At 41.5% G+C, this 26,116-nt stretch overlaps 3 protein-coding genes across 5 annotated transcripts in view; 2 read left to right on the top strand and 1 right to left on the bottom strand.

Annotated features, from left to right (window-relative positions):
• LOC143375318 (uncharacterized) overlaps window positions 1–8,013 on the bottom strand; it is a 37,946-nt gene extending 29,933 nt beyond the window's left edge. The window contains exon 1 of the mRNA XM_076824301.1: window positions 8,009–8,013. The gene's annotated coding sequence lies outside the window, so the exon portion shown is untranslated. The remainder of the gene's footprint in view (window positions 1–8,008) is intronic.
• Window positions 8,014–9,284: 1,271 nt separating this feature from the next.
• On the top strand, window positions 9,285–16,356 carry LOC143375547 (putative aconitate hydratase, mitochondrial). The gene is made up of 9 exons (XM_076824773.1): window positions 9,285–9,472; window positions 11,068–11,222; window positions 11,401–11,567; window positions 11,646–12,401; window positions 12,882–13,084; window positions 13,401–13,689; window positions 14,557–14,830; window positions 14,974–15,322; window positions 15,472–16,356. Exons 1-9 carry the CDS (start codon window positions 9,440–9,442, stop codon window positions 15,610–15,612), a joined length of 2,367 nt encoding a protein of 788 aa, XP_076680888.1. The 5' UTR covers window positions 9,285–9,439; the 3' UTR covers window positions 15,613–16,356.
• A 1,644-nt stretch (window positions 16,357–18,000) lies between these two features.
• LOC143375253 (B9 domain-containing protein 1) lies at window positions 18,001–22,188 on the top strand. 3 transcript variants are annotated; one of them, XR_013086856.1, is made up of 6 exons: window positions 18,001–18,520; window positions 18,656–18,767; window positions 19,179–19,287; window positions 19,885–20,003; window positions 21,441–21,778; window positions 21,853–22,188. XR_013086856.1 is itself a non-coding variant. In XM_076824181.1 (5 exons), exons 1-5 carry the CDS (start codon window positions 18,395–18,397, stop codon window positions 21,542–21,544), a joined length of 570 nt encoding a protein of 189 aa, XP_076680296.1. In that variant the 5' UTR covers window positions 18,001–18,394; the 3' UTR covers window positions 21,545–22,188. The 3 variants fall into 3 exon arrangements, 1 of the variants encoding a protein (XP_076680296.1); XR_013086855.1 differs by having other exon boundaries at window positions 21,850–22,188; XM_076824181.1 differs by having other exon boundaries at window positions 21,441–22,188.
• The last annotated feature ends 3,928 nt before the right edge of the window (window positions 22,189–26,116 follow it).

Here is a 26,116-nt window from a genome sequence, read left to right as displayed (position 1 = left end):
ATCACTACTTTATTCTTCTTGAAGAAACCCTGCTTTGAAGAAACTCTAAATAGTTAATTCAAAGCCCCTTCTAACAAAGTCCGATGTATTTCATTCCAATGGTCCACTAAACAGAGCACATACCACTCCAGTGTCCTTTCTTCTTCATGGTCCCTAAATTGCCAGTTAAGACAGATCCATTTTCGCCTTCGCATTACTCCGCCTCATTATAAATCGTCGGCCGGCGTACGTTTGAAACCGTTTTACGTAATCGATTCTTGATCCACCTTCGAACGCAATTTCGTTTTTTCACGGTCCGACAAGCCTGTGTATGTGCGGCTGGCACCCGAGATGCCCGTTTCGTAGGTCCATGTTCTGGCATTACTTTCTCCAGGATTGCGTCACGCGTGTGCGCCACGACACCCCATTTCTACAGCTGCGGGATGCTTTCGGCGCTGCCGTGGGCCACACGCATAAATTTCGCGTTTTCGTGCCTCGAACCTGCGCGCAATTTGCCGCGAATGGGAATCTCCGCGTGGGCAGTGTAATTATGAAGTGTTTATTCCATGCAATTTTAAATAGGTAGGTATCACTAGTAACATGGTAATTAAACAGTGTTTCATGAATATAATGAATAAACAAGGATGTTGAGTAAATTGTAGTGGAATAGTTGACGAGGCGACTCACTGAGGAAGCGAGTAGCAAATTGGAAATAAACTTTTCAATTGATCCAGTAGCTTTGGGGTGAATAACATGTTTTTTGGCATGGAATAATAGATTTTTGAAGTGTGAGAATTATTTGATAGTGGTGGTACAAGAATAGTGAATATTTGAAGATATTGAAAGGAAAATTTCAACACCTCCATATGAGTGTAATAATATAAAATTTATGTACATAATTTGAGATGCTTGAAGAGTGCATGACAGATTTATCTCTCATCTATTACCTACAGTGATTATTTTTTCCATGTAACATATATAATATTTCTCCACGAAACTGTGTAGAAAATTCTTGTAATCGTTACCTAACCAACTCTATTTAATTTACTACACATCGCTGTTATTCTAACCCACAACCAACACTATTATAGAAGACTGATTTTCGCACAGTCATTTAGAAGCAGTTTCGTTTGTTCAACTCCCATCCATCTAGCGTCACGCGTCGTTTAAACTATTGTACAATTATTAACCGAGAAGTTTAATCGAAGAGGTTTGCCAGGCCTTGAATCAGACAATGCGAGATTACACTCGCGCCAGGGATCTAGCGATCGTTCAGAGCTACAGGCAAACGAGACAGGAGAAGGAACAATTTCACTGCCACTGGAGGTTACACCACGCACGGTGTCGTTGACGTGATGTTCATTAACATTGTGAATACGTAACCTGTTAAATCCCCATGTTCCATAATGCCTGTTGAATAGAAGGCTCCAAGGATTATACGAATCGTATCAGCAAAAAATTTATTCATTAAACGTTACGTAACAAGTAATTGTACTTACAAAGAGGGTAAGAATAAATAATTTGACTGTTCTCAAAATCATTCATATCTTCGACAAATTGTATATAAAAGTTTCTTTAACCACCCTGAGTCCAGATTGCTTAACTCCTTTCATCTTCTTCGAAGAAATTATAGTAGCCGATGTCAATGCGAATTTTTAGTAATATTCTGAAACAATAACACGCGTTTGTGTCACGACTCGCGCATTTTAATAAATAAAGTATTTTTGTTTTAAAACTTAACTTAACATTAACTTAAACTTAGCAGTTAGCAGTGCATTAACTTTAACTTAACTTTATTAAAAGTCGCGGGACATAACATTAGCAGAATTATTTGCGTAAAATACGCGGCATCAAAACCCAGGAGAATTGCCAATTGTATTGAAAGGTGCGTCAAGCTTGACGCAATCGGTCATTTCTGCGACTTCATCGCGAATAATTCTGTCAGTATGAAAGCACTTTTTCTTATGCGAGATCAATTTCATTTCTCCTTTTCTAGTCGCTGATTGGCCAGTGATTACGTGAAAGACATCCGTGTGGGAAGTACCAGGTTTTGCGCGATTTAATTGACGTCAGCAGGAGCTGGCGTGTCCAGCAAAAAGGAAATGAAAATAAAGCAACGCGGAAAGAATCCAGTTTTCAATAAGCAAGATTGGCAGAAAAGAAAGTTGACTTGGGTCACGCGTCGTCTTTGGTCCGCTTAGAAATTATAAAAAGTTAGTGTTCCAGATCGAGAGTGAACTTGTAGTCACCAGTCAAAGTAACCTGGATCCGTGTCCAGTCGATATATCGAAGCTGGATCCTTCTTCAACTTTCCAGTGACTGAGAAATTGAAAGTGCAGAATAATATATCAGAAAAAAAATGAAAATTTCTACATAGGCACTCTGACTTAATAAAGAGTCTATCACTGTTTGCTAAACATAGCTCCTCACCTGAAACACCATTCCGTTAAGCTTCAGATCTCTACTCTCTCATTTAAGAATAATACGGGGGTAAAAGCCCTTAAATTCATCATTTTTTATCGGATATTACTTAAGAAAAATAAATGAAACAAAAGAGGAAAAATAACTACATAGTAGCTGTGCTTTATATATTTTTCTGGGACGTCCGAAACGAATTTCGGAGACACAACAATTCGTGTTCCTCTAATTTCTAACACAACATTACAATTCATATGCTATCAAGACAGTTGAGAATTAAAAGAAGCAAACTAAATTGCAAGGAATCTAGAAACACGTGATGTCAATCGCATCAATTTCTCCTAGGATTCAGAACGAATTTCTAACGACCTCTGCGTCCATATTTTCCCTATCTAACGCAGAGCAGTCGACCGTCATGCTCGAACTGCCACCACGGTCAATTAACACCACTGTCAACCAGACAGACACCTTGATCCAAAGTCGCGCGTAGTTGGATCGATCGAAGTCGCCAACGCGAGCAGCCAGTTCCTTTTCCCGTTACATAATGATAATTCACCGTGCCTGGCCGTAAAATTGATTATTAGTGTTCGAGTTCGAATTAGTCTTACGGGACGACCATTAGTCTCCCAGCCAGTGAAACGATTTCAAGAAGGAACAGCAACGAGTTAGACGCGTGTACACGTTCATTCCCTTTACCCTGTTACTACTCCGACTTGGACAACGCCGTCGGGCATTGTGGCGAAAGTAATAGCTCGCCTAGGGGCAGTTTACAGCATCACACCCCCGCCCTACGACTCCACTAGGCCGACGAACGTTGAATTTCCCAATAACGCAACAGTTAGATTGATCCAAAGTGATCGATCAAAAGTGATCCTACATAAAAAGTAATCCTCGCCAATGATTACTTCTAACGAGACTGCTAGTCGATACAGGGACTCTATTTTGCAAATTGACACAGTGAAACCTTTCACTGTTCGAGGACTAAGTGTTTGGAACGATCTTTCCACCCGTGTAACTGGTTATTATTTAAATTGCACGGGTGAAATTAATTGCCACGGCACGTAAATTGGTGTCGCGGATCTCTGTCTTTTTTTTTTTTAATTTTAATTGCTGTTGATGTCGAATGATGCTGCAGGGTATGCTTGTGACGCAGTCGCCGCAGGGAATAGTAGACGTCCAGCAAAAAATTGGATCAGCCTAGGGAATTGACATATGAAAGGAGAAGGTGTAGCACGATACAGTTTCGTTCGAGGATTATCATTTCTGTTCCCCTTGCCTCTTACATGCGATTTTTGTGTAGAAGTGTGTGTGCACAGGAGAATTCACGTCGGGTGGGTGTATAGAGTGTCTTAGAAGTGAGTAGTTAAATTCTGGAAGCTTTCATTCTACTCATCTAAAGAATGGCAAGTGGCAGTATGTAATTGCTGAGTTATAAACACATCTTATTTATGGCAAAGCCTTAAGGGGGTTAATTTCATTGCTATTACCACGATTAGATACCAGTAGCGCACTCAAGATTTAATCTTGGGGGAGCCGAGTTGAACGGATAAAAGTATTTCTAATGCAAATTCAATATTATTCATTAGGCGATTATACAAATTTATTTAAAGAATAAAATGCAGTTGTCTTTTCTTTTTACAAAGCTCTTGAATTACTTCAGACGTGGTTACGTTAATCTCCTTCGTCCCTTTTCTCTGAGTACGCTACTGTTAAATACACTCAGCTTCGCATTTAACTATGTAGCACCGAGTTCTAGCAAAAATCTATAGCAGACAAAAGTGTACATAAATTTCAAAGGAGACATTGTCTGACATGTGGCCCTCTGCACTTTTTTTCACCCCTCAGGTAAGTAGAAAAAGCTGCCAAGTGTCAGCAGATATTTCTAGAGCAGCCTGTGCAATAATGAAGCTCATAGAAAAGATGCTATCATTCTTGAAATCATTTCTTAAACCGGCTTAGAAGTAAGAGTGCACAAATATAACATTGCTCACATCATGCTCACGTATAATATCGTTGCTTAACAATACCATATTCTCAGCTTCGTGACACATTGTCCAAGACCACAGTCCTTTAGATCCTAGCTGGCAAATTTGCGAGGTACTTACTCACCACCCGGAATCGACATTGTGCTATATCATTGACCCGAGCAGCAGTCTCGATTCTGCATTTCTCCAATTGAATCGACTTATTAGTTTTACCTTCGTCGAACGCCTGTGCAGGCATATTCCTCCTTTCCCCAACATAAATACCGATCAAGCTTCGGGGAACGCGTTACATCCAAGGAAGTTTTCACATTTTCGCCACCGCGTCATTGCACTTGCATCCGCGTGGATTCGTGAGCTACTTTCAACTCAATAACCGCGTAGGAATATAAAATTACTAATGCAGAAGGAAATCCTGTTCGTTCTATAGATCCTATTGCAAGAAATATCAATGAACATTCTTCTTCTATGAATATAGACTCCGGGATTATGAATGTTCATATTAAACTTGTCAAATATATCTTCGTATCGAAGGGGGACTGGGGAAGTTAAATGTTTATGCATGAAGATAGGAAGTCTAACTCTTGAAACGATTAAAGCGTTAGATTCAAGCTATAAACAGTGCATAGCATCAGCTGAAATTACTGCTCGATTCCAGAGAATTTATTGCTACCTGGAAGGCTTATTTTAGAACAAAGTTCGTGAAATTTTGAATTACTGGGTGGTTGAAGCAATTAAATTATGTAATACATTGTGTGGCGCGTTGAAGAGGATTATCGGTCGCGTTAGGATCATGAGAATCTATTACACAAAGGGATCAAAGCAGCTCATCGAACGTCTCACAATATGCAAAGCCGGAACGAGCGTAACGACGGTGACGCAACGCGTCCTGGCGCCAGATTTTTAAATGTGCCCTCATTTCGGTAACCTAATTGATCGAATTGTATCGACATTGTCAAATCGACAAGGCCGTCCTCTCGGTGAAACCTAACCCAGACCTTCGACGGATAAAGTCGTAACTCGTTTGGCCTACGTAGAATGTCCCATGCATTCCAATTGCAAGACGAAGCGTGAGAACCATAATCTCGCACACCTTGGCCCCAGCCGGTCTATTTATATTATTTATAAATTCACTTTACTTCCGGTGCTTCACATTCTAGGCGACGCGTTTAACACAATAAGGACGATTCGCGAAGGACGCGGCTCGTTTTTGATTCACAATTAGCCCACGAAGGAAGTGACAGAACTAATTGAAAGCCTAATTACTCTAATCCTGCGTCACTCGAATGTCAGCCTCTTTTTGCAACTTCAGAGACACCGAATTCCTTGTATGGAACAGACAAAGTTCGTTCTCACCCTTGAAACGACTAGTTTCGTAATTTTCTATCGCGAGTAACTGGCCACTGCGCAAAAGTCCTTCGACCGTTGGGAATTCTTCCCATCTGTTAATCGTTGGGGAATGAAACGACCAAGGTGTCACTTCGATGACGATAACGTAGAAGAAGCGTCTCGAAAAATAGTGTTACAAAGATTCTGTCCGGATCAAACTTATAATGTATGTCCGATCTTCTTTCGCGTTTTTATTTATATGGTGGTGACTTCGATGCTTTCAATCACCCAAGAATATTCATCACGAAAAGCAGAACTAGAATATTTATTCATACAATCTGACATTTTATGTCAGAAGGAAGAATTGGTACTCTAATAAGAATAAAAATATTTCGCACCGAGGTGACTGCTTTTTACCAAAATTTATCCTCACAATCCCCCATTAAAAATTGTAATTAGTAACTGGCAATAATAGCAAGAACAAAATTGAAGTGGCAAAAAATATACACCCATACAAAATTAGGTACATTCTTCCTATCTTCATTACCATAGAATATTTAATTACACTTGTCAAGTAGTGCATTAAAGAATTGCCCAAAATACAATTCAATCTAATTGCATACAGTTAGTGAATGTATCCTTCGCCCTCAGTTGGATAGTAGAACAAATGACGTGTAGTCTGTAATAGAATCGAAAACGAAAGGACATGTTTGGAACAATAAAAAGGATCAACGTGAAGCGTGTCGAAACATGGTCCACCTACAACTTGAGTTAATCATGTCAAGGACTGAACGAGCCTTCTCTCTGGCCCGTATAATACCCTCTTAACCCTATGTATACACGAGTGAATCAGTTTTATTCACTTCTCGATTATCCATTTGATGACAAGGTGGTCGAAAGAATTCAGACGCGTTCCAAGACCAGTAGTCATATTTCAAAGCCTCAAGGTTCCACAGAGAGAATTTTAACACGCGCGTCTCTTTCGATCGCAACGTTTTAATCAATCGAACGAAAGACCCTAACGTTACTATTACTCGTCGTATTATCATAATCAGAATCGTATGTTCCAAGAAATAATTGAGACTACATTTAAGAAACACAAGTGCATGATCTCAAGTGGAGCGCAGTGCTTCAGTTACGAATTATTGACTTCACGCTACCTGGAAATGAATTCTTGATTATTGCCACGCGTTCTTAGAAAACTATTGCACGTCTCATCGCTAATGCCAGCCGCCCGCAAGCCAGAATATTTAGATCATTCCCTATGATCAAATCACGCGAGAGAAGAAACGCTGTAACAATGAAGTGCCGCCTGATTTTACAATGGCGTAATGGGGTAGAAATAATGGGTGATCGATATTCGATTAGCTCAGTCGGGCCGTAACGCTATTTCACTCCTGTCGCTATAATTTAATGCAGTCGCAATGTTTCTTGCAACCGTAACGTTTTCGCGAAGGAATTTAAGCAACGCGTTCTCGTAACTTTCCAGGGACTTGAGCAGAAGAAATCACTTCGACGATTCTTTCGACTTATGGACCGTGATCTCTCGGAAGAGTAACAATTAACTTAAGTACCTTCGTTGAAGTAATTAAATAACTCTATTGCAAAACGATTCGATGCCTTCGTTCCAACAGAGCGCAAGCAAGTGTTCGTTTTCGATTCAGATCTATCCTGTAGTTTAGAACTAGGAGCATTTCAATCGATCTTGCGTTAAAAATAATTTACACTTTCCGAGGGATTGAAATATATTTTTCTAGTCAGACGTTTATTTTATATTTCATTATTCAGGCATTTATTAGCGCCGGTAGCCTCGACTGAGACGTCCAGGGACTCGGTGATACAAAGCTCGATGTAATCGCTTTGCAGTATCATCGTGGAGATAAAGCGGAGGCGGCTTAAGATAGCCGAGTTGCTATCGCCACGATCGCCAGCTTCAAATTCCTGCGCGACGATTTGCAAACTTTATTTTTCAGCCGCGAGGAGATCGTGGCTTGTCACTCCTGCCCCGGCCACGACTCTCCACTTTCATTTTTATTCCTTTATCTCCCACATTCTCTCGCGGCGAACGCACGCTCGTGACTCAGGGTGCCAGAGGTTACGAAGGCAAAAGTGCGCCAATCATTCGAACCTGTCATTGCTGTTGATCAGATTAGATCAGGGATCTAGATGCGAGTGTGAAATAGGTATCACGCAGTTCCTGGTGAAAAAGTGCTCTATCTGATCGAACAGTCGAAAGTAGATCGTGACTGACGGATCATTGCTCCCCTTCATGTTTTCGAAGACTTCATTGCTCTATTTACCCCTTTCAGAACTACTTGAGACGTTAAAGTACACTTGATGCTTGGCAGATAAAGTTGATGTGGAACATGACCTATTGTTTATCTCTGAGTACATCTTGGTAAAGGGATAATTCTGTTGTATGCAGTATTCTTTTGATATTGCATTTCAAAACCTGGTTCTCCAACAAGGGAAGTTAGGCAAAGCTATTTTCTGCTGGTTCCAGAATGCAGTTTTGCAGAGGTGAAATCACCCCTTTAAAAAATGCAGAACTTTCTTTTTCGTGCAATATCTCGAGAACGGTGAGAGAGATAGGAAAGAAGTTTAAACAAAGTAGCATATGTCTTTTATATCTACAAAACTGTGTAAAAGTAATTATCGAATTAAGGATTGGTGGGGGTGACTTGAAAAATATGGATTTGTACGTCATACGTGCCATAAATTAACTGTCAAACTGAATGCTAGAATCAGTGTTGCAACATTAAGTACAATGCTCGATAATTCTTCCGAAGGAACTGTGCTTCAGTAACATTGACAGAATGTTCTCAAAACTGTTGAAATTCGCAACTTATGGCTTTGCTATATTTTACAATAAAAGCAAACTTAATATTCACCCAGAAATACAAAAAAATAGGTCAAAAGACCTGCGCTAATTATTTCTTGACTCCCTCCACACCCATCCCCACAAGTCTCTTTTCATCCCTATAAGATACTACTACCAATAACTTATCCCCAGCATTGGTAAGGTATGCGTCAATTTCTCCAATCATCCCACTGAATTGTTATTACCTAACACATGTCCAAAGAGCATCAGAATTAAAACACCCCTTTACTATTCCCAATCAAGACCCCCCACCCTGTCCAGGTCTGTGCATCATCTTCAAAAAGCGTTGACCCTCGCGCAGCCTGATCGATAGCGATTCAAGCGACTCTGGGGCCCTCTTCCGCACGTTCGACGAATCATTCACGATCATGCACGCTGCGGTTAGGTCTAGTTAAGCCTTTACAGTTACGCCTGCTAGCGATCGCTGCGCCGCGTGGACTTTTTCCAAACGACACAGTCCCTACTCTGATGCACAGTGCTCCAATAGCGACTGCTACGACGCGGGGATTTCAGGAACACCCGCTGTAGAGCAGCAGAGGTCGAGAAAGCGAGGAATGGCCTCTTCAGGCCTCTTTGAGAATAAACGGGCCAGGGGGCGCTGACATTTTGTTCCACTGAAATTCGTATTCAAATGGTATCTCGGGGGCACGGGGCGCATGCGTAGCTCTTCTGCATCGACACAAGGGAACCAAGCCCGATTCCTCTCAGTTCTCGAGTGGCCGGTTTGAGAAGGGCTGCCACGAGAGGAAATCGTTTTTTTTTCGGCTCATTTTGCCTCGCGCCTGCGCTTCCGTACGCCCACAAAACCCATTTCGAGTGACGACGTGACGGGTGGCATCCTTCGTCGACAATGTCGTACTGCACTCGAATTCTTAACACCCAGGTATGATCCCTATCGACGAATATATTTTACCGAGGGTGAAACGAGCCCTTACGCGGCCACGAACGCGCTATCACGCAGCCGGTGCACGGGCACCGTGCTCCAATTCGAGTTCGACCATTCGACCTCGTTATCAAGGTCGACGGTGATATTTCAAAATAGCTTTATGTTCACCATTAATTCGGCCGTTCATAAGAATACACGCCCTTTCACAGACCAAGCAGCGAGTTTTGTCTAGACTTTTTAACACTGAGAGATAGACCGTTCGGAGGGGCCTCAAATCGTTCTTGAATGACGTTAATGACGTTACTGTGCTAGGTCGTTTTAAGCTTGTATTTCAAAGTGTTAATGAAGCGCACAGCCTTCGTGGCTCGGAACATATGATCCACGTACTAGACTAATGCACATTTAGAGAGATATGGGTGAGCCAGTAACAAACGGCACGATGGTAACGATGTGCAGGATTAGCGAGGAAAACCAGCTTGAAAAACGTTATTTGCGTGTTACATAATCTATTTCGGAGCATCTGTATATATGTATGTGGAGTACATTTCGGGACGACTTCTAGGTTAGGTTTCTCAGACATTGCGCGGATGTAGATCATATGGAGCGTGCAGACGAATTAGGTATATCTACGCGCCATCGTACATTGTTAGTATGAAGGAACTGTAATAAATCAGCAAAGATAAGTTACGAAGATGCGCAGCGATAGCGGTGGGCTATTTTAAATCTCAGCGATATCGAAACGTCATAGAGCTCCGTGTAGATATATAGGTACATTATTTCGACGTGCTGCTTGCTCCAAATGATCTTGAGCAAAAGTTGACATCGTTTGCATCTTTTATGCCCTCGAAACATCGAATTACGTAACTGCCGATGCGCATAGACGAATCTGCACGAACTATTTCGTAATATGTGGTCGTACTCAATGTTAAGCACATGATAAAATATAGAGGCAGGTATTTGCTTCACCATTATCATAAGTGGCTTTTTTACAGCTCACGCTAGAGTCCCCGCGATGGAAAAAAGATGTGCGCATGGAAATATAATTGCGCTCGTTACTGCCGCCTATTTATAGCGCCCGTGCTTACACGTTATTTCACTGTCAATGAACGCCGATTATGTTAATGTGCGCCGCAGGTGTAACTTCGCGAAATGTATTACCGAGTTCGGCATCGTAACACTGTTTACGATAAGTAGTAATTTCGTAATCCAAGATCTTTTTCATTCAATTTTTGCACGTCCTGCCAGATCATTTGCGAAATTCTGTCACTCCGAAACACAATCTTTCGTGCCGACACGTGTACTTGAGTAAAATTGGATTCCCGATGAGTATAGTCGTAAACGCGCATACTTAAAAATAAAATTGCAGTTAGAATTGACCTGTGTAAAATGTAATCTATAAGGTGACGCTTTTAAAAATCTATTCTGGCAATACGAAACACTTTTGTAAAAGTATACTGTCCACTCTGTGTTTTCAGAATTCTGTATAAAAATAGACTGCCAAACGCGCTATAGTCCCCTCGAAATTCCTTTCTTATAGTATATATGTAAGAAATGTTAGAGCAACGACTGATGAGCACATATATATTTTGCAGAAGCTTGCCGTCTTCGCGGCAGATATTCAACAAAGATGCTTCAGTATAAGTCCGTTGAGTTATGCTGCCGCAAAGGTGGCAATGTCGAAATTCGACTCAACGAGCTACCTCCCCTACGACAAATTGGAACAGAACCTTAAAACGGTGAAAAAGAGGTACGAGAACCATGAATCCCGCTCGTTAATCAACCCATTAAGATCTACCCTTCCTTAAACTTTTCTATGCACCAATTAGAAGACTTACAACTCCACAATTACTTATGCACCATTCTCTTAGAGTCTCCACGTACAAAGACATTACCTCAACATCTCAAGTGTACTAAAATTTTTACAGAATCACACGACCCCTAACCCTCTCCGAAAAGGTTTTGTACTCCCATCTCGATGAACCCAGCAAGCAAGAAATCACTCGCGGCACGAGCTACCTCAGGTTACGACCAGATCGCGTGGCCATGCAAGATGCAACGGCCCAGATGGCCATGCTGCAGTTCATCAGCTCTGGTACGCTACAGCCCGTCCATTATTCATCCCACTGTTCTACCACCATCTCCTAACAACCCCCCGCGATCTTCCCCACAGGACTGCCAAAAGTCGCCGTCCCGTCCACCATCCACTGCGACCACTTGATCCAGGCGCAGACTGGCGGTGCCCAGGACTTGAAGCGCGCCAAGGACATCAACAAGGAAGTGTATAGCTTCCTGAAGACAGCTGGTGCCAAGTACGGCGTGGGTTTCTGGAACCCTGGCTCGGGCATTATTCACCAGATCATCCTCGAGAATTACGCCTTCCCCGGCTTGCTGATGGTCGGCACGGACTCGCACACGCCCAATGGCGGTGGCCTGTGCTGCCTCTGCATCGGTGTCGGTGGTGCCGATGCCGTAGACGTGATGGCGAATATCCCCTGGGAGCTCAAGTGCCCCAAAGTTATCGGTGTGAAGCTGACTGGAGAGCTGAAAGGATGGACGAGCCCCAAGGACATCATCCTGAAGGTGGCTGGCATCCTCACCGTGAAGGGAGGAACCGGGGCCATCGTCGAGTACTTCGGCCCAGGTGTCGACAGCATCAGCTGCACCGGTATGGCGACCATCTGCAACATGGGTGCCGAGATCGGTGCTACCACGTCTATCTTCCCCTACAACTACCGCATGCAGGACTACTTGAAGGCGACTGGCCGCTCAGAGATCGCCGCAGCCGCGGACCAACATAAAACTAGCCTTCTAACAGCAGACTCGAACGCAAAGTACGATCAGATCATTGAATTAGACTTGTCCGCACTAGAGCCTCATGTCAATGGACCGTTCACCCCTGACCTCGCTCATCCTATCTCCAAATTGGGTAAGCAGGTTACAGAAGTTGTTACAGCCTTACGCATTCTGGTAACACGGTCGCTACTACGAGACTGCATTCGTGGCACACTGATTTCTGATGAAAGATAAACGTCACGTACATACGACACTGATAGCTTTGTATTCTGAGTGGATAGAACAAGTGAGCTTCACTTTCTTCGAAAAGTAGGAACCAGTTAGCCTAGGGGATTTTCGGAGCACCGATTTGATCTCTTCATTACATTCTTCTAAATGAACTACTTCTTTGATTGAGAATTGGTATTTCAGGTACGTTCCCTTCCTAGAAGAAGTTACACGAACGTGCGTCTGAAAACTAACTACTGTTTTACAGAAGTGTCTCGTATGACAAGACTCTAAGATTACTCAGAATGTGCCGTAGTCTATGGCGAACGTTTTTTCAAATGCCCGCTGTTTGCGTACGCGTTAAAGGTGTCTGGACCTTTCTATTCTCTGTCATAATTGAAACCAGGTGAAACTGCCAAGAAGAACGGTTGGCCCAACGAGATCAAGGTCGGTCTGATCGGCTCCTGCACGAACAGCTCGTACGAGGACATGGGCCGATGCGCGAGCATCGCGAAGCAGGCGCTCGCACACGGCTTGAAGTCGAAGTCTGCGTTCGATGTGACCCCAGGTTCCGAGCAGATCCGCGCCACCATTGAACGTGACGGAATTGTAAGTTTCTCTTTTAAAATAACGAGGCATAATACCGTTAGCTTGAGGACAATTCGAAGTTGCACAGTGCCTGACTTTGTGCCAAGCGTTGGTACATGTCACGCAGCGACGACGACGGTGCTACCCACGCCAATTCTTAATTTGGATCGGATCGATATGTTTTGACAATGTGAAAACGAAAGAAATAGATGGGGAGGTCCTCTAATGGTACCAGCTCTCCTAGTAATCGATTATTAAATCGCGGATGTAAGAGGGAAGCTTTGGAAATTTCTGTAACATATTTGGAAGATTTCTAGCAATGCTGTCTGTTACGTAGGCAGAAACACTTCGAGAGTTCGGCGGCGTCGTCCTCGCCAACGCTTGTGGACCCTGCATCGGTCAATGGGATCGTCAGGATGTCAAGAAAGGCGAAAAGAACACGATCGTCACGTCCTACAATCGTAACTTCACAGGCCGTAACGATGCTAACCCGGCGACCCATGCCTTCGTCACTAGCCCTGAACTCGTCACTGCCCTTTCCCTTGCTGGCAGACTCGACTTCAACCCTGTGAAAGACAAGCTTAAAGGCAAAGATGGCAAAGAATTCCTTTTGAAAGACCCATTCGGTAAGAATGATGCTTCTATATTTAAGATACAAGTTAATTGCTTCAGGCAGTGTGGTAGTATGTGTCGAATGATTGAGCTGATAAGTGAGTGATATGGTGCTACTTGGTTAAGTTACGCTAGCTCCAGGATAATTAAAGATGAGTCACGATATATGATATCTATTTCGCAAGACGTGTAAAGTTTCCGCGCAAAGTTTATCAAATCTTGCCGTTTACGGCGTAGAAAATTACAGTGAAGGCTGGCTTAGTGTGCTAACTGATTCAGTAATCATTGCTTCAGCGAAAATTCTTCTTATTATAAAAATAATCTGGTTAATGATGGGCACAGACGAGGTAATTTGATTGTAGCAACGTCATGTTACTATTGGAGTCATGAGTCATTTGAAGATACGGATCTTAGGGTGAATAAATAAAAAGTTTGCTTGAGAAAAACAAGACACACAGAGATAGCGTTTGTGTATCATTGCAATGAGTACACATTCAAGCTTTTTATTGCTACGTATTGCGTTGTTTGCAACGTCATAAAGCATGCAGCGCTATCTCAGAAAAACGGTAGCAATATTTTTGGTGCAATTTAAAATATCATGTATTTTTAAATAATATTTGCCTCTGATGTCATATTTAATGCATAAGTTAGAAAATCACTCTAAGATATGTTGATATTGAGATATTAATTAAAAATAAAGCTGTTAAATGATACTTTGAGAAGTTGCCAAAGGATTCGCAGAATATTCTCCGTTTATAGTAACTGGGATGCCATCGCCAATTATAAATTACAACAAGGAATTAGCTAAATTTATCACACTGCCGATTCACATTTCATTACAACTGATCATACGGAAACAAGGGTTTATGTCAACATTCCAGGTGATGAACTCCCGAGTCGCGGTTTCGACGCTGGTGAAGAGACATACGATGCTCCCCCATCTGATGGTAGCAAAGTGAGAGTTGACGTGGACCCGAAAAGTCAGAGATTACAGCTGCTGGAGCCATTCGACAAATGGGATGGCAAGGATCTGACTGACATGACGGTTTTAATTAAAGTCAAAGGCAAATGCACCACCGATCACATCTCGGCAGCTGGTCCATGGTTGAAATATCGTGGCCACTTGGACAACATCTCGAACAACATGTTCATTGGGTATGTCTCACTGCTTACTCGATGATTAAGCATTGACGGAAACATCGGAGAAGCCGATGAATCCATAAAAATATAAATGTGCTCGACAGATCGAACATCATTTGTACTCGAATAGAGCTGAAAGCATTTCATGAACTTTACAGGGCTGTAAACTCTGAGAACAGCGAGGTGAACAAGATAAAGAACCAGATGACAGGTGAATGGGGAGCAGTACCAGACGTTGCCCGACACTACAAAAAGAACGGCGTGAGATGGGTGGCTGTTGGTGACGAAAACTACGGAGAGGGTTCATCTCGCGAGCACGCTGCCCTGGAACCGCGTCATCTCGGTGGTCGTGCCATTATCGTCAAGAGTTTCGCGCGTATCCACGAAACCAACCTGAAGAAACAAGGTCTGTTGCCTTTGACCTTCGCCAACGCCAGCGACTACGATAAGATTCAGCCCACTGATAAGATCAACCTCCTCGGACTGAAGGATCTCGCACCTGGCAAGGTACGTATCCATTCCCCCGTAGCAATAAGCCCTGCCTCATTCACACTCAACACTAAGCACAGTTCCATCAGTCAACTTCGTCCCTTGGTCCCTAATCGCGAGAAGTAGTGGTCACGAACTTCGGAACAACTTGAAATTCCCATTTGCAGCCCGTGAAGGCGGAGATCAAGCACAAAGACGGCAAAGTGGACAGCATCACCTTGAACCACACCCTGAACGAGCAGCAAATATCCTGGTTCAAGGCGGGCTCAGCCCTGAACCGCATGAAGGAGATCGCCAGCGGAAAGTAAACGCGTCCTACCATCCAGGAACTACGAACCACCGTCGTGATTCGAGCAGCGTGCGCGATCGTAGCTAGTTGTGTGTGTACCGATAGAGAATCGTTCGGTACGGCACTCTAATTCTCCAGGTAGATTCACGTGAAGCAAGTCGCGTGAACGTCGCGACAGGTGCTGCGCGAAACATCCAACCCACGGTGGGTTACTTAAAAAAAAAACGAGACCGTTCATCCTCGTACGCTGAGCGGCGAAGCTAGTGTGTACAGTTTTTTTTTTCCCACGCGACAATACCTCAACGAGTCTACCATCCAACACTCAGGAGAATGATGAACCAAACCGGGTGAAGATCATGTCTAGAGAAGTTTCTATAGCACACGTTAACCTTAGGAAAGCGTAATCGAAACGTTTAGATTGCATTCTGCGTTGATCGCGGTCGAAAGCAGCGTGACGAGTTCAATTCGAGCCTCGCATGGAATGGGAAGGGAAATTTCCCGACCATCGATCGGGCGGGGATGCAACTCGTACGTGCCAACGTGTTCATTTTTAAATCGTGTACAGCCAGCCCGTCGATGGCACGCCGAGATTGCATGATCCCGTCACGTGCGAGCTTTACTTTTACTCGATGGAATTTTGTGTATATAATGCTCACGAAGTAGAACGCATTGTGATGATGCGGTTTTCTAGATACGACTGACGTTGTGAAATTGTAAGATCGCTGTTATTACTCGAAGATCGAATAAAAGGTTGCACAGCGAATTGTCGTTGCGTTTCATTGACCGAATGGTAGGAATGAGAGGGAATATGCGCTTCGCGCTATTGCTGGGTAACTATGAGCCATCTCGTGGCAAATCGACCACTGTTTGCTCAACATGTCAGGGATCTGGATATTCAAACATGATGTGTACGTAAAAATTTATGGGGGAGGTTTAAGTCATCGTTTTACTGGTTTCGGATTTGTATCTCTAAAATGATGAATTGTAGGAAGTTTATTTATTTTAATCGAGAAGCTGTTTATAATTTCGATATTGTGAAGGCAATTTATCGGTTTGAATTGAATTTATTCCTTCTCGATTTAAAATAATGGAAAAACAAGCTTCGCGCAATCAATAATTTCGGGATGAAAATTCATTTATATGTAGAGTCTGTTATCGCGAAATAGATAGAATTTGCAAACTTCGATAACCTGTATTATTTTAACGAATTTGAAAGTTAAACCCCCTCTATTTTCAGGTGAAATATATTATATTTCAGTTTCATAAAAATTCTCGACATTGAATGTGAAACATGATTGTTTTAACGCGCAGTGGCCTACGGATATTTTTTGTAATTGAAGAATCCATGGAAGTGGAAACTGATATTACTCTAATATCTGCCGTGATTGCTTTCAATCAACAAATATTAAAATAGTATCTACATATATCGATTTTAGACACCTATAACACTATACGCGGTAAATGAACATTATTCAAATGTGATACATTATTCAAATGTCAATTAAAGGCAAACAGGCTAATCACTATTCCTAGAATAGCAAACTAATTTCATATGTGAAACGAAAATTATTCAGCATAAGATTTACAAACACTAAAAAGATTATAAAGTGCAGGGAGAAATTCTTATAAATCTATGTAAATATTTAAACTTCAGTAACTAAAATTTTTGTATTTAAGTCAAAATAGTAGGTGACTTAGTAGTAGCTTTAAAACTTGCGGCAACTTAATGAATTATATGTAGTAAGTACATAATAGATGTCTATTAACGTGGTATAACCTCTATTGCACATTATCTAGATTTATTTTAGAAATGCATATAAATCTCTCACCCGTTTTCGAAGAGGAGAAGGCAGACACAAGAGGATACATTTCGACAGCGGACAGCAATAAATAATTCACAGTAAATGATATAAAAAAAACAAATATTCATTCACCCTCTATTGATCGAAGATCATCACGCCTCGAGTTTCAAACTGCAATCACTTCTTTACACATGCGTCGTAGCCATGACATCTGCGCGCAGAACATGCGCTCGAAAATACAATTCAAAAACTCCCTGCGTTTCATGTCTTGAAGTTTAAATAAATTAAATCTCCAGTCTCTATTGATTATTAATCCATTTCCATCTGGAAGTTTAAATATATTATCTACGTCCTTTACTTTGCATTCATTTATTAATCCACTTTATTGGATTCGAAAGTGACACCACTATTGTTAATAGTTAAGTTTCCACTTGCTATTAATCAACTTCGACTTAAAATTTCGCTAATAATGAACCGAATACTTATCCACTATTAATTATCTTCTCTCCAGTTGTTAAGTAATACCACCAGCATTAAAACCCCTTCACCGAATTTCATAAAATATAATAACAAAATATATCCACTCCCCCTAGCGCACTTTAAACGCAAACTTTCTCTTTGATCCTCTGTACTTCGAAATACTAAAACCGTAGCCGAGACGACGTTCTCAAAGTCTGACGCGATGTCGTACACACGCCTGACAATTAATCAAAGTGACTGACGCTTCTATTTCGAAAGCAAAAATTCCTTCAAACGACCCCCTTCTCCAGCAACCCCTACCGCGTTAACCTGCTCCACATGTCGCGGAAAAGTGGGGCGCATGGTTCGTTACGTTACCACGACGACGAATACTCACAATCATACACAAAGCGTCCGGAGGTGCAAAAAGACGCGTTGTTCGCGGTTTCCTCTCGCTCAGTGCATTGTTAGATTCTTTTTTTTTCCGAGTTCTATATATTTCGCCGGCAGCTGAAAAGTACTTTCTGCGCCACCTTCGCCATGTCGGCGGATGGTGAATTTTTTCTATCGATCACGGGCTCCATTGAGCACGCGGAATTTTACGATGTCAATAACGCCTACTGCAAGTACGGATTTCACTTTGGACCCGAATGGAGCGTGGTCGCCGTGAGTTGTTTTATTTTGCAATCCTGGCCGGCCGTTACCGTGCCCCGTCCACGGCCGGGGAATATGGCCTTTAAACGTGAATTTCAGCCACCCCCTGTCGACCGCTCCATCTATTGACTTATAAAATTCCGTTAGGGCGTTGAAGAGGGTCTGACGCAAATGTGTAAGTGCAGCAGCGATCCGCGAAACCTGGCTGTATGGAATTTCCCTCTAGAAATCACGTTTAAAAGCACCAATCCGTATGGATGTAAGTTGATAAAGGAAACCACTGTGCATTCAATATCGGAGAATTATTTCATCAACTTTCGATCACGCGCAGAGGAAGACACTTGGAAATACGCGAACTGGAATGTTTGATAGTGATTTGGAAGCATCGTTGAGACTCTTGGTGTCGATAAAGATAGATGAATGAATAATTGAAGAGTCCTTGTGGAAAACAATGTGAGTGCCAAAAATCAAATTATATTTTGTATTTTTCGATAAATTTTTTTCTTTTTAATTTTGCCACTCGCAGTGCTTTCTACAAGGACTCTTTAATTCTTCTTAGTGTTTGGGTGTTCCTTTGGTCTCCGTTTGAAATTGTGAATCAGAATTGTTGCTTATTGTGTTAGTACCAGGATTAAACTGTATCGTGTCTTTTTTAACGATTACGTGCCAGGGCCACAACTGATAATGTCAATTTACGGGCTGGACATTTTCGGGCACGATGTCATCAGGGGATACGGTGTGTGCCATTTGCCGCTAAAAACTGGTCACCATGAGAAGAGGTATTAAGCCATTAGATTTAATAGCGGGTCCATTTCGATTTTTTTTAACAAAGCCTGGATTCATGTTGGATTTCGAAAATCAGGATAAGCGGGAGCCCAATGAATTCAGATATAATGAGTACACTGAATCGATCAATACAGCTTAGAAACAAACGATCTATCATTATCGTTATGCAAAATTAGAAAATTAGACGTCAAAGAAATTGTAATTCTTCTTCTAAAACGCTGACATTTTTGCCGACTCTCTGCGCGCTTTTAAATGTTCAATCTAAAATTTTGTTCACTTTAAGAGGATCAACCTAGTTAATAAGTTGCCCTGATTTGCTGTGGGATTCACAGCTTCAGGGCTTTATTGCTATATCGCTTTATTCCTATTTTCTCTGTATAAGTGGATTTGACTTATTAATTAAACTATTATTATTATTATTATTATTATTAAATTTTCAGAACTTCAAAATGGGTCTTGAGAACTTACTGAAAGTAATATTCGAGTATTATTCAAAGTAACTAATATAATCTGAGGACTTTGTGATACTCTATAAGTAGCATTATAAAATTTCATTTGCTTGGTTGTTACAAAGCATGTAAATTGTGCAGGGTGTCCGTGTATGTGCCAGAGTCTTCCTCGGCGTTGCAGCGATTTGCAGCCTGGTTAACCGGCAGAAGACCGGAACTAATTGATCCAGCGATATTGGCCTCTGGCGGCGGAAGAGAACGTAAGGCAATATTTGGAACCACTTCGTATTGGTTAGGGATGACGTACTGCTGACATTAAATTAATTAAGCCAGCGGCGAATTATCGCATTTCGGACAGTCGATACGTCGGGTGTATAAACCTTCTGCACTCCATCTTATTCACTCGTCTATCGACCACAGGTCTTTTGCTCTAAACCATTTTTATTAAAAACAGAACGCTACGAAAAAAAATTATATTTAATTCTAGGAACCATGAATTATTCTATTTTTAACACTTTTAAGATTATCAAAGGGTTAACAAGTGTTTGGGGATAAGAACGGGAATAGTCGATTATTACAAAAAAAATGATCCAAGAATTGAAAATGCGAAGAAAAAGAAATGTGGAATAATAATCTGCTTAAGATAGCCACAAAATTATTCTTCACGCATACGCTGTTGAAAACAAATTCGCAGGTACTCCCCACACATACTGATGCCTAGGCCATTTTACGAGACTGTTTTTCAAACAAGAAAAACAATGTTTCTTTATTTTCCAAAATTCGCCGCTGCATCGACTGCCTCGACGCGTAATTGTATTACAACAAAGTCGATATTGGTAGCGCTGCTCTGTCGCTGTTTTTGTCATGCAGTCTCACTGCACGTGCCCCGATTAAAACTGGGATTCGCGACCCAACGTGTGCATCCGCCTGAATTGGACTATCCTACATGACCGATTTTCGAGCTCGAGTTAATTTACTAAATTCAATAGGAGATATTCGAAATATTTCCCCCCTGCATTTGTTATTAAAACTTACCTTCCTCTACTGCTTTCTGTCCTAAAACCTTGTAATGCGAAATTACAAGGTCCTAAAGCCCTCCACTGAATTTCAATTAATCACAAACAGATGCAACGACGCGTCACTCTGCAATAAAAAATACAAGCCTGTTCCTTGAACCTTCCCCCACGAGATATGCATTTTGGAAACATAAGAAGGCGGTGCTGAGTGTCTAGAAAAAAAATATAATTCGAGGCCTGCGAGCCTTTAACTGCAGCTTCGAGCATCGTTACTCGTCCAAGTTCCATATTTATTTGAACTATTCCATCGAAATTTACATCGCTTCAAGGGCGCACGTTTGATAGGGTGGGGTTGAAGGAACAGAGTGAAAATTTGTAGTTAAGGAAATCACATTTTGGTAGATCGTACAGGGCCACCTGACCCGATTTGTAATTGCTCGGGGAACGTGTTTCCGTACCGAGGGCGCGCTAAACGATTTACAGCTGGACATTTTATGATTTCGCGGTCCTCAAGGATAACGGAATAAAGTGGTTCCGAATGAAGCACTTAAACTCGGGAACACAGTTTATTTTCCGTGATTTTCAGACGCTATAAACCTCGCGGCAGAAAGCTTCGCGCACCTGATGTTTCTGGGCGGCACGAAGGGCAGCCTCGAGTAATAACTTCCTTTATAATTGCAGTCACGCGCATGAGGGTCGAGGGTATTGTTACCGTAACGTTCAACGTCGTGCTCAAAGATTTCTTCAAGTTGGGCTACGACAATGGCGAGAGGCACAGGAAATAATTAGATTTGCTGGCGACTGGGATACCTGCCGATCGCCAAGCCAATGGATTCTGTTTTCCGCCAGAACTGAGCAAACCACGATATTCCACGACGTATAAGAGGACCGGTACTAACATTGGATACAGTAGAAATTCGATTATCTGGACACCGTCTAAGCGATTCGATTTTCCATGCACCGTTTAACCGAATATTTGATATTCGAACGGCGTCATCTTGTAAAGCAATGTAAAGGAAGTAAGTGTCTGGGTAACTGTTTGATTTCATTGCTAGTAGGTGTCCTGAAATGTACCAGAAGTACCTTATAGCAGAGACGGAACATGAAATGATAATTCGATTGGAGGAACCTAAAGCTGTGACTATTTGAAGAGCTTTGGAAAGGGCTCTGAAAAGATTCTATTTGTAGAAATAATGTTCTTACGCATTCGGAAGGCTTCACACCTTCGGAAGTAGCTTTAAGGATCCACGAAGCGTAATAAGAAGCAACAGCCCTATAGAAATGCTTAGTTCATGGGGGAAATTATGAATTGAACATCGCGTGCTCTAATTAATTCGGATCTTGCACGTGTTTGTACAAAGTTTGTGCGGATGTATGGTACCGAGAAGTTTGCAATGTAATTTGAATACAATAAATTAACCTTCCAAGATTCACGATTTTTTCCCATTCAATTCCAATCGTATCGGATAACGAAGGGATCCTTTCGCAGCGGTGGGTTGGTTTTCTTTTATTCGCTCGTCTGCATACTAGTTTCCAGCAAATGAAATCACGCGAATTATTTCGACAAATCATTTTACGTTCCTATTGTCGATGTAAAAGGAAAGAATTCGCAGGATGGGAACGTCGATGGTACTATCGACAGAATTTAAAAGTTCGTTCAATCTCTCTGTAGTCGTGGCACGATGGCATTTCCATCTGGAAAAAATTTCGTTCAACACCCCCTTGCATAGTATTTGCATGAAAATTAGGTTTCCTCTGTGCACTTATTCCGACTGAAATGAATGCAGTGATATTAATAACAGAATCAGAAAATTTGAATACATAGGAAAGAGATTTAAATTAATATTTTTCTGCAGACGAGTCCACGGAATACTTCGTTAAACCGTTAAACGTTAATCCCACTAACAATAAGCAATCGTTCAATCCGTCTCAGCTGCGTGCATGCATTTTATAATAATATTAATCGTACAAAACTAAGAGCAAATCTGCCGACGAAGATGGTCGAGTTTAGATTAGATTCAGGGGTGAAGATAATTAGCCTAACGAAATATTGAAAGGTTATCGTAGATAGAAGTAATTTAAAAATGGTAAGTGAATTAAGAACACTTTCAAGACTTCCATTCTCTTATATTAAAAATGTTGCGCGCACCACCTTATAGATTTTACGGCACCATTTGTATCAACTGTTCCCGGTAATCCTCAATTTCCTACACGGCCATCACGATTACGGTGGATGCTGCACGGGCCATTTCACATTTTAGTGTGAAAATTGTTACGTTGAAAGGGACCGTCACGACCGTGGCTCACGATATTAGGAGCGTTTCGAAACGAGCACCGCCGCAGCGCGCAGCTATTTAAGTGGAAATATAACTCAACATCAAAATGCCAACTTATTTTCATTATCCCCATACAGGGGAGTCCGACTGATGCAGCTGCACTTATTACAATCTGACGAGACTGCGATAGATTTTCATTGGAGAAAACGCAGAACGTTTGTGACGTAGCCTCGTTACTTCCGAGCGTCTCTTGGGGACGTAAAAGGACAATAAGAAGAAGGAAAGGATGTATTAAAGGAGGAGTAAATCAAATTATCCTTCATACGAAGAAAATCAATATTGTAGTTGATCGAGCTGCGAGGGTCCCCACGTTCCAGTCATAAAAACGCTGTTCGGAAAGTGACACAGATAGATTAATTCTTACAAGTGCACGTCACGAGTGCTTTGGGCTCTCGTTGATTGTCTTCTGGGAGAATGAGCAAACGCGGGTCTCGCCGGTACAAGAGCGTAAACGAGAGCCTTACTGCGACTGGCTGTCATGTATGGCAGGTTAAGTGAACCGAAAGGAATAGCGCATTTTCTGCTATTTCATTCCATTCCGTTGCCGCGCAATAAAATCCATCGAGTGCTGTTTTGCGAAGCACCGATGGGGACAGGCAAGTTTAAAACGCTCCGCGGAGCATGGGGATGATAGAAGTCGCGGCTTAATGCCTGTCAGGGTGCAGTAAAAAGCATTCAGACGTATTGGAAGCCGAATGCTGATGAATAGTACTTGCAGCAGGAATTTGTCTGAAAATTTTTGCCGTCCAAGCAGTTACCTTTGTAACGACAGTTACGATCCACGTTTTCCAGCTGATCGAGCAGAATTAGCGAGGAACGTTAAACGTGAATTGTATTTCGACACGGGGCGCTACTTATTACAAAGCAAGCGAATCGAGAGGCGCCGTGTATTTTTCCAATCTCACTTTATTGCCGTGAATTGTGTTAAATTACCGGCACAGAAGGCACGCGATATAAAATATTGCCGTTGCGAAGGGGATCGCCACGCAACGCTCCCTACGCTGTTCAACCAAATCACCGAGAATTATTCCGAAATTTACAATACGCGAACCGGAAAGCCGGCGCGACAAAATATAATGCGCGCTTTAATTAAGGTAGAAATATTGCATCGTTGCGAAGATTATTATATACCACGGTGAGACGTAACAGGTAGTAACTGCGAGGGGGTTATAAATATGGGAAATGTACAGTGGGATAGGAGGTTGTTACAAATTACAACTACAAGTGGCGAGAGGAGCTAGTTCGTTCTCATTTTGGGAAAATGAGTCGTGGAATGAGATGGAATAACTTTTTTCCGCCCTGCTGCTTTGATATTACGAGAAAACTTTATTATTCTTTGCGAAGCTCTAAATAATTGCTTTAATCTTTAGAGCTTATTTTCTGCAGTTATTGTTATGAAGATAATATAATAATAATTGTTTCTACTAATTTATCTGTTTCGCGAAGTGAAATAACGCTACTTTGAATAAAATTTTGGTGGGAATAGGGGTGGAAGATTGAAGGCTGATAACAAATATGTTTCTCCCATGATGTTTCGTTAAACTGCATATTAAAATGTAAATTATAGTTATGTGTGTCATATCTGACAAAAATAATTTTCGATTTGAAGTTTATGGGGGTGTGTTTAAAATTCAGCCCCGGTAACATGGAATTATTATATCTCCAGATGTGAACAATTGTCCAGAATTTTGTGAAATGAAACACATATGTCGTGCATATGAAAGCAGAATTATGATAAACATCGTATTTTCCAATTTCCATTGTAGTTAAACAATTTGAATAATAATATGACTGCCACATTTTAAACATAGGGTAATTAGACGTATTTCATTTATATGCTATGAATAATGCCTCGTATTATAGACGACGAATAATAAAATAATGAATTACTTACTGTGTAAATATATCTTTCCAGACGCACTTCAGATATTAAAAAGGGTGAATTAGGAAGTATGATTTTTTTTAAATTCACATTCAAATAAATTGCCTATTCCAATGCTGTGGAATAAAATATTTCATTCAAATGACGCCTGATTTTTACTGATCCCGTCTCTTCTATTTCCCTTGCTTGCAGTTTTTGAAAGCAGTTGTTCTAATCACCCCGATTTCTTTTATCAAATTCAGTAATTCCTTCAAAACAATAATCAATAATTCTCGCAAATTTTTATGTATTGAATATCTTCCTTGCCATTCGTATGTTCAAAAAGATTGTCCTCTGTTTGATCCAATAATATTGTTTCGAATTAATCAATTTTGCTCCTCGATAAATCACCATTCCCGGTACTAATATCATCTAGAATTCACCGACTACTTTCTTCCTACACTTGGGAATCTTTTTATTTGTCCAGCCGTAAATACCTATCGCCGAGGCCTTTCGCAACTCGATGGGACACGAGCTCACAATAGCCAGCATTTCGCCAGTGGACACTCGAATGATTGTGTGGGCACAATCGCAGGGTATACACGATTTCGATGTACATTAAGAAAGTTCGATTCGAGTGCCACTACGGGGCTATCGGCTTTTCTACGCGTGCATTGAAACTTCTCTTTTCGGATGCCGCTGAAACTTTTCGAAACGCTGCTTTTCATACGTCGAAGGGGGCCACAGGATGCCGAAGTTTGCGACATCCAACTGTATCAAAACTGGCTTCGAAAATACAGCTGTCGTAACATCAAGAACTGTCCAAATATTTTCACGATCACGCCTCAAGAAAGTTCTATCATATTTCTGATAAAGAAAGCAGCAGATACACTGTTGCACTCGCACCTTAATTATTCCATATTCGGGGGAGTGATATTCTTAATTACTGTCTTCAAGATTTCATAAGATCTGTAATATTACTATTTTAAATTGTGTATCAAAGAACGAATCTCCATGAAATTTTAATTAAAACGCTAGGACTGTAATGTTCAAAGCTTGTAACATTAATCAAACAGAACTAAACGTTCCTCTCAAGGTCCAACTGGGTTAATTAGAATCTGTGAATTAATCAAAATTAAAGGGCACGGAGCAGAATGTTT

Source organism: Andrena cerasifolii, chromosome 12 (genome assembly GCF_050908995.1).
Source record: "Andrena cerasifolii isolate SP2316 chromosome 12, iyAndCera1_principal, whole genome shotgun sequence".
NCBI lineage: Eukaryota > Metazoa > Arthropoda > Insecta > Hymenoptera > Andrenidae > Andrena > Andrena cerasifolii.
Note: the sequence above shows the minus strand (reverse complement) of the source record. Positions and strands in the feature narration are given on the sequence as shown.